The 14,399-nt window shown below is 44.1% G+C and overlaps 1 protein-coding gene across 6 annotated transcripts in view; it reads left to right on the top strand.

Annotated features, from left to right (window-relative positions):
- Nucleotides 1-1,080: 1,080 nt before the first annotated feature.
- Nucleotides 1,081-14,399, top strand: part of ENPP2 (ectonucleotide pyrophosphatase/phosphodiesterase 2) — a 72,618-nt gene continuing 59,299 nt past the window's right edge. For 5 of the 6 annotated variants that reach the window (XM_032132178.1, XM_032132170.1, XM_032132142.1 and 2 more), the window contains exon 1: nucleotides 1,081-1,368. In XM_032132178.1, coding sequence (XP_031988069.1) covers nucleotides 1,096-1,368 — 273 coding nt within the window. In that variant the 5' untranslated portion in view covers nucleotides 1,081-1,095. The remainder of the gene's footprint in view (nucleotides 1,369-14,399) is intronic. The other variant, XM_032132153.1, reaches the window with a different exon arrangement.

The raw sequence follows: 14,399 nt of genomic DNA, 5'->3' as shown, positions 1-14,399 counted from the left end.
ATGTATTCATTTCACAAAGGCCATTCCTCCCTGGTCCCCAAAATCTGGTCTGTTGCTCCAGGCTATGTAAGCCTGAGATCTGTTTATGGAAAGGACAGATAATTTTGTTTAACATTAGTATAGAAAGAATACATTCTTTGTTTTAACCTCAAAAATGTTTGGTGTATTTTGCTGTAAACTAAAAATAGATTAAAAACTCCCAACTCTTTTCAGCACAAAAATGTCAGTGCAAATGTAAGTTTGTCAGAGCAATAAACAGCAAAAATCAAGGTCTTATAAAGGAAAATTTGGCTAACCTGAGAGTCACACTGCTATTAACTTTCCCTGTAACCTAATAAAGAATCACTCTGAGGGCCCATCATTTCACCTGCAGCATTCACTGCCATATCCCAAGGTAAAGGTGATAAATTCTGTCTTCACCCCCCATCTCCAGCCCAGCTAGAGCAATATTTGGATTTCATGCATGGTGTGTATTGACAGCCACTATTTTATATCCATTTAAGAAGCCTTCAAAATACTTAAAAAGCACAGTTAAAGTAAATTAATTTATAATAAATTTATTAGGAATAAACAACTTGCTCCAATCCATAAAAGACCCAAAGGCCCTGCTCTTGTTATCTGGATGCATAAATTTAAAATTATATGCACTCTAGCAAAGGTGGCCTGAGCTTGGAAGTATCTGGAAGTGTCAGCCACTGGAGGCTAGCTCAAGAGTATGGGATTGGAAATTGGGGTACTCTGGTTTTGTAGTTAAATTCTTAAAAGCAGAAAAAGCATTCCAGATAGCAGATCCTAGTGAACGACTTTGCAAAGTGAAGAAAATAATCTTATCCATTACTGAATAGCTCTATTAAATAATGAGAAAAAGCTCAGCACCACCTTGTTATGTGCACATGACCTCTCCTGAGGCATCTGTGGCAAAAAATAAAAAAGGAGAAAAAAGGAACAGATTAAGCAAGCTCCCGGGAGTGCCGCATTTGAAAGCAGAGCTTCAGGACAGGGACACTTTCCATAGAGCCATTTCAGGCAAAGGTCACATGTATGCATATAAAATCATTCCTGAAAGCGGCGCCTTTGTCCCCCAGCTATGTCCCAATGGAGCCATTGTCCTGCCGGGGCAGCTGGCACCCTGACTTGAGCCACGCTGCACCGGGGCCGGGCCCAGGGCAGCCCCCGGAGCCGGCCCGGGCCGGGGCACCCCGCGACCTCCCCGCACATTCGCGACCTCCCCGCACATTCGCGACCTCCCCGGCACATTCGCGACCTCCCCGGCACATTCCCGGCCCCGCGCATCTGCCAGAGCCGCTGCCAGCGCCGCGGCCAGCCAGGAGGAGCTTCGGACATGGAGAAAAAGGACCCTCTGGTACGGTAGGAGCATCTGCCCTCCCCTTCTGCCCTGTGTGTTTTCCTGGCTTGCCAAAGTAGCCTTAAAAAAATACCATTACAAGAAAGTCGGGTAATGAAGCAGCATGAATGTGTTTTTGCAAAATGCAACTCGAATTGGGATTTGGCAAGTAGGAAGTCCTTCCAAAATGCATTCAGGGGTGATGTTGGAAGAACCCTGATTCATAAATAAGAGAAAAAAATGATTATTTAATGCACAGAGAAGAAAATGTACTTTAGAAACCATAGTAGTTCTTGTACAGCTTGTTTTGCCTCCTGAAGAGATCTCCTCTCTTAACCTTTTTAATATAAACTGCTTTTCATATATATTCTTACCTTATAACAATATCAAAATTGGCATCCAGCACAGACATGAGCAAAGTATCATGTGTTTTGTTTATATTTACCTCCTACAGTATTAATATTATGCAAGTACATAAATATGAGTTTAGAACTCCTACATCACTCCTACATCACATTTATATTAAAATTTCCAGTGTCTGGAGCTTCACTGGTAAAGTCCTGGGCTTAAAGGCAATCCGTCTCAATAAGGTTCCTGTTACAGGTACCTCTCCCTAAGCATTTTTCTCCAGGGGAAATACATGGATTTCTTTAATCAGGCTAGTAGCACCTCAAGGATCTGTACTTTTTTCTGTAACTCCCCGTGCCACAACTGTAAAGTGCTGATTAGAGAGGCAAGTTGATAAGGAGCAATGACACACTGCATGCCTCGTATTTCCCCTACTCATAATGAACTCATAATGGTTTTGATTATTCTGATTTTGAAGTATTAGTCTTGGGTCCTTCTTTCAAGTTTCTGTTGCTTCTGATTTGCTTAGATTTTGGTTGTGATTTGCTCTGATTTCTGCTGATCTATGCAAGCTTCCTGTCAGCATGTGTCAGTGCTGTGCAGGCTGTTCCTTATTGCCCCCACATCTGTGATGGAAACTCTGAGCTCTGCAAGTGGAATTGGGACGCTGACTTGTCCAATTAAAAACAAAAAAGGGAAATAGGGCATTTCAGGGGTGTCAAAGTTTACATGAATGCTCCAACCCTCCCCACTGGATGTGCGGTGGGGTGTTGGGAAGGTGGGCTGGGGGCTGGCAGAGAGCACTGGCTGTAGGGAAAGATAGTGGGGTGTTGCCTGTACCTAAAAGAAAGCAAAGGTGACTCTGCCCCTAACATTGGCTGCCCACAGGGGACCTGCTGGACTGTTCAGGGACAGATAAAGACATTTGTAGATTAAGAGCTTCTCGTGAAGTGCAAGGCTGTAGAAATGTTTCCTCCTAGGAGGCTGGCCTGTATAAGATGTTAAGAAAACAAAATAGTGCTCCATTTGTGTAGTAATATTTATTCTACAAAATCCTAGCTTATTTCAGAGGCTGTAATATGAAGGTTAAACTATGAGTTTAATGTCACTGCAACAGGGAGGTTTCCAATTATTCATTAAGGAAGCCAGCTGAGTTTGAATGCCAGACAGCTAAAGATAGGTTAGCACCATTCTTGAAAGCTGGAGCTGTTCATAGCAGTGTCTGCACTTCAGCCTTTACCAAAGGATGCCAAATGAATCCTTTGACATTAGCTGAACTGGAAGTGGAGGTAATGAATATTTGTGATAGATGAATGAAGGGTGGTGCATGAGACGGCTCCTGGCAGCGCTGGGCTAGCACCAGCTTGTCTGAATTCCCATGTGCCATTGGAAGTGCTCATTCGTGGCACTTCCCCAGATGAATGGACCACTTATGGAAACACATCAAAACCTGATATTGCTGACACACCAGGAACACTAAGTGGTTTTCAGTTGCTTACAAAGCTGACAGCATCCTTGACCTATGACACACCTTGCTGGATGAGGGGTTTTGAGCCTCCCAGCATGGCTCTCCCCATGCCACCCACACCAGCCCAGCTGGGATGCACCCTCCCTGCTCTGGTCACTGTGTGATATGAGAAGTGTATTTGTAGGGTGCCAGACCAAATGATCTCACAGGCTTTCTTTGTCTCAAAACCCATGAAACTGTGTGTGCTCTACACAGAATAAAAGAGAACAGGGTCACTGTCACTTTAATACACAAAAAGACGTACATATAGAAATAAATACATATTGGCTCTATCACTATAGGAGAACTATTTTCCTGTTGTGTACAGTTGTTTAAATTCCATGAGAAAGATTCATGGTAAATGGTCTTTTGTCCTAGAAGGCTTCATGTTTCAAAATATTCAAGCGACGAATTGCTTGGAAGTTCTAGTTGGTAGTGATGTACATGAAAAATTGGATTAAAAGAGATTAAAAATACAAGATAATAGCAGGTATGCTCAGCTCCTGTCCTGTTGCCCTAAGCCAGACAGAACTTTTCTCCTATTGCAGATGGATTACATCTGTGCTGGGAGATTGTGTCCTCAGACACCTTTCTTTCCCCTTTTCCCAGTTCTTCATTCCTGGTTCCTCACCTCTCCCACCATCCCAGGCAGCACTGGGGGATGACCAGTCCATGACAGCCCCTCTCTGCTGCTCCCTCCTGCTCACACATCTCCCGGCCCCGCCGTGGGGCCTTGCCATGGGCCGCAGTCATTCAGGACAAACCTGCTTCTCTAAGGTATTTTCTGGTGGTTGCAGGGGAATCCCTGCTCTGGTGCCTGGAGCACTTCCTCCCCTCCTTCCTCATTGACCCTGGTGTCTGCAGAGCTGTTTCTCTTCCTTTCCCCCTCACTCATCAGTACCTGCACAGCACTTTCTACCCTTCTCCGTTTTGTTCTCCCCAAGGCACTGCCATCTCGTGAGGGCCTCAGCCGTGTCCTGTGGTGGGACAGGCTGTGTCCAGCCCATGGCAGCCCCAGCCTCTCCAAATTATGCACTATTGCACATTTCTGGATTCTCACTCTCTGTTCTTCTGTTTCCATGTTTTTAGGCTAGTTAAAGATTTTAACCTGAAAGCCTTCTAGTTTTGAGGACTTTCTGGCTTTGCTGTCACTTACCTCTTCACCAGTTTTAGCTTCCTTTTTTTTTTAAAGAAGTTCCTGGAAACCCATCCTTGTCCATAACCTAATTTTTTCCTCCCGTGTCATCTGATGTAGAAACCTGCAGAAACAGCATTGGTGGGACATGGCCAGAGTCGTTCCTGCCATTCTTCTCCTGAAGCCATCCCTCCTGCTGCACCTGTCTCCCATCCCCATCACTGAAACTTAACATTTTATTCCCTTCACAGATTTCTGTTCCCTTCTGCTTGCTGTTAATGGTATGTTCAGCTGAGGTCCTGCCTCTCATACCTGTGTTGCTCAAAGAACTTGGGATATGTTGGATAATATGGATTGTCCTGGGTAATAATGCTTTGTTCTTGCACGTTTCTTGATCTACACCCAATTTCAAGCTTCTGGCTCTATAACGGCACATGTGGCAGTGGAGGTGGCTGTCGAGACGTAGCAGGATGAGCTGCTGAGGCTGGCTGCCAGGCTACACATGCATTTAGCCAGCACTAGCCCACTAGCTCCCAGACATATCCATACCATCCATCCATACCATGGTTTACACACAAATTGTCTCCCCAGGTCATTCTTTTGCCAGAAGTGGATAATTTGCAAGGGGAAAACGTGTTAACCTGAAGAAAGGATGATTGTACTGCTCTGTTCACGCAACAGCAAAAGCTGTCAGAGCCAGCAAAGGCAAGGACTTCTCAAATGGGCTCCACAGGGAATCACTCCAGGTTTTACAGAGAGCCCTGTGCAAACCTGGGACAGGATTGGAACACTTCCCTCAGCTGTTCTGCAAACAGCAGAACAAAGCAGAAGGGAGGAATACAGCCCAGGGACACCCCATCACACACCCAATTTTCCATTACTTGACTCCAGCAACTGGGCTCTGCAGAGTCGCTCCAGACTACCTTATTTAAGTGCTAGCTCTTAGGGCAGATTTTGGTGCAGCAGGATGCATGAGCACTCATGACAATTAGCAGTAAAAAGGGCAAAGACAATGAAGTGAATTCAAACATAGGAGTTACTATCCACAGAACATTTGTGGATTTGAATCTATTGCTGTATATTTTGCCCTGCTGAAAAATCTTTTAAGTCATACTAGCTGCATGTCCCCAGTGCTGTTGTTGAATGTGACACCTTGAAAACCTTTTCTGGCCAATGACAGGAGAATGGGGGAATGGGACAAGGGCTATAGGAGCTGGGAAAGGATAGTGGAACCTGTGTTGTGGCAGCAGCAAAGGAGGACCAACGCTGCACCAAATTCAGTGCTGGAGCTACCAAATGGGGCAGGAAAACTCTTGATTGCAAGGACTGTTACAAATTACTGCCCCTCCAGCTGCACCAGCCCATGGTTTGGTGTGTTAGCATCAGCCTCAGATGTGAGTGGGATTATGGGAAGTGGCACTGATCTGTATCAGTGAAGGATGTTCACTGCAATACTTGAAGACTTCACAGGCTGTATAAAGAGAAATATGGTTTGGTTCAGCCCTCTTTGGAGAAAGAAGAGTATGAGTTTGTGGCTGCAGTCTGGTACCTGCATCAGGTGACACTGGAAGAGAGGTACAGCTTCCTCAGTTATTTTAGGCATCCCTCAAAGGCTCTTGGCACAGCCAAAATTTTGGCTGTGACAATCATAAACATCCAGTTGATGAAAATAAGGTCACTATGAGGGTAGGAGGAGAAAATGTCCTGATGAAACAATATTTTGTAAATAATTTAGTTGCCATCACCTATAAATGCTTGTTTTTATTTCTTTCCATGCTGACGCTGAACAGCTAAAGTGGCAGTGAAGACAATAGGAAAACCCCAAAAAAGGTCACCCCTCCAGCTGGGACAGAAGGAATGCTGTAAGATGGGATGAAATTCCCTTGGAGCTGATGACCCTTCATCCAGGAGAAATCTAAGAAGCCCTTAAGTGCCTTTTGGATATCCAGAACAACAGGATTCCTTTCCCTGCTCAGGGAAAGAGCATTTCTTTGTACATTCCTTGTAAATGACAGGATTGTAGCAAAGAATTTAAGTCCTCGATTACAGGAAACAACCTGAAGGGTCCCAGTCTCAGCTGGCTGCCAAGTCCAAAAGCACTAACTCAGGTAATTTGTACTTGACCACATAAATTCAATGCACCTAAAGACACTTCACTTTTTTGACATCCCTAACATATAATGGACTTGTGCAATAGAGTACAACTGAAAGCATTAGCAATAGGGCAGAGGTCACAAGGATGTTTTCCTCCTTCCAAACTCCAAAACAGCAGGAACAAAAAGGAGATTCCCTTTTGGAATCTCCAAAGCTCTGTTCTCCTAATATATTTTGTCTCTTTCCACCCTCAAAACTAAGATGTCTTTTTCTGCCCTTCCATTGCTCTGCCAAGCCAGCCCAGCATTCCCCACAGATAGCAGGAGATGGCTGTGACAGTAGTGGGATATTGGGTACCCTTCATCTACGGTGCTCTCCTGGTGTTTGCCATCGGCAGCATCAAGCCTGGTTTGTGTGCTGAACCTGCCACTTCTCCAAAAGTTTCCCATGCCTCTCCCCTGTGCCTTCTGTCCTGCAGTCTGACTGTACTTCCACCTGCCCTTATACAATGGGGTTTGGAGGTTGGCTTAGTTGTTTTATTCATAATGCATCAGAGTAGGAAGCAAAAATCAGAAGTTTTCCCAGTGCTGTTTTTTTTTTTTTTTATTCAGTACCTTCCAAAACCATGCTGAATTATCTGCAGAATCAAGCAGATGCTTCAGCAGGCTTAGATTCCCAACAAGCAGGGGTCTGAAGATGAGGTTATAATCCCACATCCATTTTCAAACCAGCTGTCATGGCTTAACGTACCACAGAGGAAGTTTGTGCTCCTGCTGTCTCAGTGCAAAGGGAACTCAGTTTGCCCAGGGGTAGAGGGGTAGGGGGTGCTCCTCCTCTGATGACTTCAGCTGTCACCTGAAGATATTGCTGCTCCTTGCCTCTTTCCATCATCCATCCTGGCTTCTTTGCCTAAAATGTGGGGTTTTTTTGTTTTTTTTTCTTATTTTAAAGGTGATTTAATCAGAGTGTTCCTCCTCTCCCAAAAGGTCAAAAGGTTGAGCTCACACATCTGAGCAGGGACCACAGGCACTGGAGGCCTTCCCTGCATCTGGCAAAGGAGATGTCCCCACTCTCTTCACCAGAGCAGTGGTATGCTCAAGTCTTTTTTACATGGGTTGGATCAGACATTGCCATCAAAGTTGTTTGGTTTCAGTGTCTTGAAGGAGGGTTAGCCATGGACAGTGAAAAGATAATAAATTAAATAGTCCCAGTTGTTTTGCAGGCTCTCTGTGGATGCCCGGGAACCTCTGTCTCTGCCATGGAAATCTTCAACAAGTATAATTTCAAGCTGATTTCAGTCTTGTCTGCTGGGAAAAGGACATTTACTAGGGTGGGGAGCCTTCTCTGAAGGCTGAGCAAAGCAGAGCTGCTTTTGGTCTACAGCAGCCAGCAATCATTAAACCAATGAATTGTTTCTTTCTGAAAGTCTTGTTTTGCTAAATAAAAAAACAAAATATGAGTTAAACAAAACTTAGCTCCATAAGATTATTTGCTTTAAAGTCATGAAGAAGTCTATAAATATTTAAGTGACCTGGGTTTCTCTGCAGTTTACTTGTTTAATCCATTCTAAAAAATACTTTATTCCTTTCCAAGGTTTTATGCTGAGAAAGTAAAAAAGTATTTGCCTAAACCCCCCTGATAATCCTTATGCAAACCCATGCAGAGTTGCACATTTTTTGATTGCTAGCATTTTTCTTCATTATTTTTATATTGCATTCCTGCAGACTTTGAAATTTATTCAGTTACACATTATGATACGGGTTTAAAAAAAATCATTCAGCAATGGATCACATTGTTTTGTTGTTGAAATGTTGCTTATACTTTTCTCACCCATAGAAAACAGGGAGTACTGTTCCAACAGGATGTTTTTCCCTTTGTGCTTACATTTGTCATCTTTGCACTCGGCTGAAATCAGAAAAAAAAATGTGACCTTCAACTGAACTTGTGGTGACATGTTTCAACTTAGGAAAATTTGTGATGCTTGGAAAGTGGCCCATCTGTCCAAAATGACCAAAAAGCAAGATGTGATTGTTTTACGCTTTTGTGCTTTGCCGTTACAACAGGCAGCAGCGGATGCCTGTTAAGAAATGTAGGGTGTTTAGTGAATGCTGGGGTGACACTGCTCCCCTGGGAGCAGAGGTAGTGGGGGGAGAGCAGAACTTGCCCCTGCCCACAGACGCTCCTCAGTTACAGTGCCTGGCTTGGGGCTCGCAAGCAGCAGCAGTTTGCAGCTCACTGTGTCTCACAGACACACTGCTGCCAGGGCTGAGGACCAGGGCAGGAAACTCATCCAACTGAAAAACCTGTCAAAGGAAGGGAAGTTTTTAACCTGTTTTGATTTGCAGTGTATCCCCAGAAATGGTTGGGGTGAGAGGATGGAAGTGATAGCAAGGACTTGCCAGTCTGCCAGGACTGGTGGTAGACACTTGGTACTTGTATTCCACTTGCTAGGTTTATTTCTGTTCTGAAGGAAAAGGGCAGAAAAGCCAGTTATTTCCAAGGTAATGAAATACCTCACCCCTCTCAACAGCTGGGGATAGCTTAAGCTATCAAATGTACATCATAAAGGTGTGTCTTTCAACTATGAGATAAATCAGTACACCCAAAAAAGAGCCGCAAATGGGATTAGGTTTGTTAACATGTTAGCTGTGTCCTCATTATATGCATTTTTCTATGAACAAAAGCCTGGACAGTTCCTGTTGTATCCTCTGCCACTTAAATGTTCATGGGGCCAGTGAATCAGATCAGGCAGTTTAGGCAGTGTTTAATAATTGTTATTTTAATTTTTAAGAGGACATATCTTCTTTATCAACTGTCCTAATTTCTTCAGGTTTTCCTTCTCTTTGTGCTGGACTGATTGCATTTAGTGGTGTCCTGCAGTCCTTATGCAAATAAAGTAGATCTGCTTGAGTCAGGCTCATACTCATGTGAAGGAGGTTCAAGCCCCAGAAGGCCCTCAGCTTTTTTTTTTTTTTCGGTCTTAACTTCTACACTGCCAAGGTCTGTTCTATGTTCATGCATTCATTTACCATGCCAAAAAAAAAAGCTTTCATAGGTGTGAACACGCATCACCATAAGAGCAGCCAATTCTTCAGCCTGAGATGCCCCTTATACAAAGAACCAGGAGGAAAATGTGCCCACCTGAAGGCATGTCCCTATTTGTTGTGTGGGAATCCTCTGTTTCCAGCCTGACCCCACTGATCTTTCTGCAGAAGTAGTGATGCTGCAAAGCATGTCCAAAGCCTCAGCTGCAGGCAAGTTGAGAACAATATTCCTAGTGACATATCTCTTTAAACTGAAATCAAATAGGATTTTGCTGTTTTGAAAATATCAGTGTGTTTTTTTAGATTAACCACGAGAAAGATATTAATTTAAATATTTCTTTTTTGATCCAAGTGCTGAAAACATGAAAAAAAGGATTTCAAACAAACAGAAACTCTTGTTTGCAAGGAAAACAAAATAAACAAAACAGTATTAATTATATCCACATTTTACTTGTAGGGGAGAGACTAGCACTTGGAAAATTTTTTAATCATATCCAAGCCTTGACCTTGAAAATGTACTAAAATAGAGTTTGAGCTGAGGGTAAACGTAATCAAGTCAGAGAGGTATGTTGCAGGGTTACTGTAGAAGTCCCCACAAGAAGTTTTATATACCCAGGAGATTCAAAGATCATATTCTACTGAGAAAGGTTTGAACATGGTAAAGGATGTACATATAAGTTACAAAAAGAAACTAGAAATATGATTTGAAGTCTAGAAAACCTGCTTTTTACATCTTTAAGTAACTTTCCCATCTTTAAGGGTTTTTTTGACTGTTGTTTGTTAGTTTTTGTTTTGGTTGGGGTTTTTTCCTCTTTTAGCTTTAATTCATTATTTTAAAGGAGCTATGATTTTCATGGGATGTATTAGGTTGTACCACTTGTAAAATTCAAATAAATTAACAGTGATTGTGTGTGGCACATGCAAGGTACCATGCAAGACCCTTGAAACCTCCAGACTGCTGTCTGGGGGCTAGGTGGGTGGATTTCACACCACTGAAATCTACAGCTCTTTTAACAAGACCGATATAAAACTGTTAATGGGCACCTGTGATACCCATATCAAGCAGTGGAAAACAAGGATGAAGATCCAAATATACAACCTTTTATGGGCCGTGCTAAAAACACATACAGGCTCTGTGGCTCCATGTTTCACTCCTTCATATCCTCCCTGAAGATGAGATTTTTCACCACAGAACAGTTTTTATTCTGTAGTTGCTAGAATTTTTAGAATTTAGAATTTTAGATATGACTATCTTAAGAAATATAATTCTCAATGCATTTTAGTGAAGTACTTGTGCTGCTTCATAATAGTAATGTCGTCCAGAAACTGAATTTGGTATATGTTAGTTTCTTTGAAGATGAGGAAAACATAGGTGTGGGACTGGTGTAAATGCTGCTGCTGCTGTGTGTGGTTCACAGTGAGAGGTGTAATACCCTGTGTTGGAGCAGGTGGTGTATTAGCTGCGGTACCGCTGGGAGAGACAAGCATTCAGGCACCCAAAGATTTCTTCAGGTCACTGAAAACTCCTCTCCTCTTTCCAGCTGACCTAGCTGTCCTGCTAAAAGACACAACCTCACTTACAAACCTTGTTCTGCTTGTGTGCCACCAAAATGGTTACTGTGTGTGGAGGGTGCACTTGAGCCCAAGATCCCTCCACAGGCATCACAGGCAGCTTCAGGAGCTGCAGTGCTGTCACCAAATCCACAGTCCTCACTGAACCACTGAACCTTGTTGTATCTGATGTGGGGTGTGGGAAAATTTATTTCTCTACTGCGTTATGTCCTCCTTTTTCTCACCAGGCTGCTCACCTGGGTTTCAGTTGTTATCCCAGTGACTATGCAAGTGTTTTACATAGGTAAAGCAGAGACAGGGACTCGGGTCCTCCTCTGGCCAGTGGTTCCTCTTCTGTCTCTGGGTAGGCAGAACTCAGTTTCAGACAGGCGTGATCCCAGTCTCCTGTGTTTTGAGCAGGACACGTACATGAGGGTGAGGTGAGATGAGGTGAGGAGGGGTGCAACAGGCTTTGCTGGTCGACGTGCTTTGCTGGTTGTACTCAGTGAGTTTTGGGCTTTATCTGGGTGTTCTCTTTCCAACCCTGTGAACCCTGCAGGCATTATATAGGATGCTCAGAAACGCTGATGGGCTTGTATGTGCCTAAGGCACTTGGTGCTTCAGGGGCTGGGCTGCAGCAAACTGCAATTTTGAAGACTTTAATTTGTCCATGATTGTCCCTGAGGGTCTGGCACTGCTTTATGGATCTTTCTGGCCATGAAAGTCATCCTCAGCACAGTCCTCCAGTGCACCAGGCACTATGATTTGCATACCATTCCCCTCCGGGCAGTGATGAGCAGACAGATAATTGAAGACTGGTGGTGTTTTGAGAAACTGCGGTGAGGAGGGTGTACTTTCATGTGAGTACAGCCTGCTTTGTGGATCTTCCCAGGCTGGTGGGGTAACAGAGGGCATAATGGTGCAGCTCCTTGCCAGTCAGTCCTGTGCCTTCTGCCTCCTTGACAAAATGCAGCTTTTATGTGTGCAAGAACAAAAGACACTTGCAGAAGTGTCTTGAACATTTGCAGCTCTCAAACATGAATGGATAGTATGGCCTTTGCCCATGCTGAGAGCTCCTTTTTCTCTCTGCCCTGCCTTTACCCCTTTAATGCATCCTTGTGAACATCTGGGTTCCCTCCTACCATTTATGATCATGTTGTACCTTTTTGTTTCCAAGCCAGCTGCCAGTCATTTGAAATCTATTGCTTGCTGAAGTGTTTTACCTTCAGCAGGTAAAAAGAGACTTCTCAGTGACCCTATTTTGGGGTCTTCAGTGATGCTCTTACAAATTGAGCAGATACAGATCATACAGATCCATCATCCTGCAGCAACTCTTGTGTCTTTTTTCCTCCATACCCAGTGTGCAATCACTGTTCTGCATTTTCGTATCTGGTTGTAGCCTGGCTCCTGGGCTGACCTCTGCTGAAGGACCACTTATCATAGGTCATCACCCTCCTGCACTGACTCTTACTCCTGCCCCTCTTTTGGTCATCAGACTGCTGACCAAGGCTGGCTTTGCTATCCTTCCCTTCACATACATCTTTCCTTCCTTCTCTGTCTTGTTTATCAGTCACTGTGCTGGCTGAGTAGCAAAGATACTTGGTTTTCATCTCTAAAAGTATCTAAAGTCCACCACCACCACCTTGGTGGTGCCAAGCTGTAGGATGAGAGGCAACAGGCAGAATCTGGAACACAGGAAGATCCACCAGGATGCGAGGAAGAATTTATTTACTGTGGGAGTGACTGAGTACTGGAACAAGCTGCCCAAAGAGGCTGTGGAGCCTCTTTCTCTGGATATATTCACCATCCTTAGAAATGTGCTCTAGAGAGCCCTGTTTGATCAGGGAGGTTGGACTAGATGACCTCCAGTGGTCCCTTCCAACTTTAACCATTCTCTGATTCTGTAATAAAAATGTGGTTTAAAGTCCTTTATACACAGGAATTGGTTCTGCTTGGTATGTTGTGCCTCTTTGATTTTGTTAAGAAGACTCGGGGTGTCTTCAGCAAGGTACTCAACTCTTCCCATGCTCACTCTGGCTACTGGAAGTTCATTTGGTTTCACAGTGCTTGTACCTGAGTAGGCTTGATGTGGATACTAGAATTTCTATAGTTTGTCAAAAGGTTTTGTTCCTTGAAATTGCTATTTCGTACACTCAACTGACTGTTTTTCTTGGCCACAACAATGTGTGAATGCTGTGTTTGGGACAGTGAGAGCTCTGTGACACTTTAGAGAAGTCCTTCACCCTTCTGTCTTTCATGCTGCTGTGGAGCCTACTGGAGGCTTTCATCCCGGTCCCCCATCATCCCATGCATCCAGCATCCAGTGCAAAGTGGACAGGAGTAGCTAAAAAGGCTCATTTTATTAGAGTCCACTCCATCCCCAACCTCTGACTCAGTCAATATACTTGATTTCTCTGCATTCCTTTCCTCATTAGAAAAACTGCTCAAGAAAAATGAGTTTTATGTAAGACTGTAAGTAAGTACTGCCTTGCTTATAGTAACTCTATGGAATAGCCTTTGATAGCATTTCCCATAGCATTCTTCTGGAGAAATTGGCTGCTCATGGGCTGGATGGGTGCCCTCTTCACTGGATAAAAAACTGGCTGGATGGCTGGGCCCAGAGAGTGGTGATAGAGTTACATAGAATTGGCATCCAGTCTCCAAGGCTCAGCACTGGGGTCAGCTCTATTTAATATCTTTAAACTATGATCTTGGCAAGGGGATTGAGGGCACCCTCAGTCAGTTTGCTGCCCAGCAGAAAAGGACTTGGGAGTGCTGATCAACAGTGGCTGAACATGAGCCAGCATGTGCCCAGGTGGCCAAGGTGGCCAGTGGCATCCTGGCCTGTATCTGTATATTTCAGTGTGGCCAGCAGGGCAGTAGTGACCTGGCACTGGGGAGGCTGCACCTTGAATCCCATGTTCAGTTTTGGCCCCCTCACCTCAAAAAGGACATTGAGGGGCTAGACCATGTCCAGAGGAGGACAAAAGAGATGGAGAAGAGTCTGGAGCACAAGTCTGATGAGGAGCAGCTGAGAGAGGTAGGGGTGTTTAGCCTGGGGAAAAGGAGGCTCAGGGGAGACCTTAACACTCTCTACAACTCGCTGAAAGGAGCTGTAGCCAGGTGGAGTTTGTTCTCTTCTTCCAAGTAACATGTAACAGGAAGAGAAAAAACGGCTTCAGGCTGTACCAAGGGAGGTTTAGATTGGGTATTACAAAAAATTTCTTCACAGAAATTGCTGTCAAACTGCCCAGGGAAGTTGGTGGAGTCACTATCCCTGGAGATATTTAAAAGACGTTTAGGTGTGGCACTTAGGGACATGGTTTAATGGTGGACATGGGGTTGGACTCAGTGATCTTAAAGGTTTTTTCCAAC

The sequence above is a fragment of the Corvus moneduloides genome, chromosome 1, assembly GCF_009650955.1.
Source record: "Corvus moneduloides isolate bCorMon1 chromosome 1, bCorMon1.pri, whole genome shotgun sequence".
Classification (NCBI taxonomy): Eukaryota; Metazoa; Chordata; class Aves; order Passeriformes; family Corvidae; genus Corvus; species Corvus moneduloides.
The sequence above is the reverse complement of the archived record's forward strand: the minus strand, read 5'-3'. Positions and strand labels throughout refer to the sequence as shown.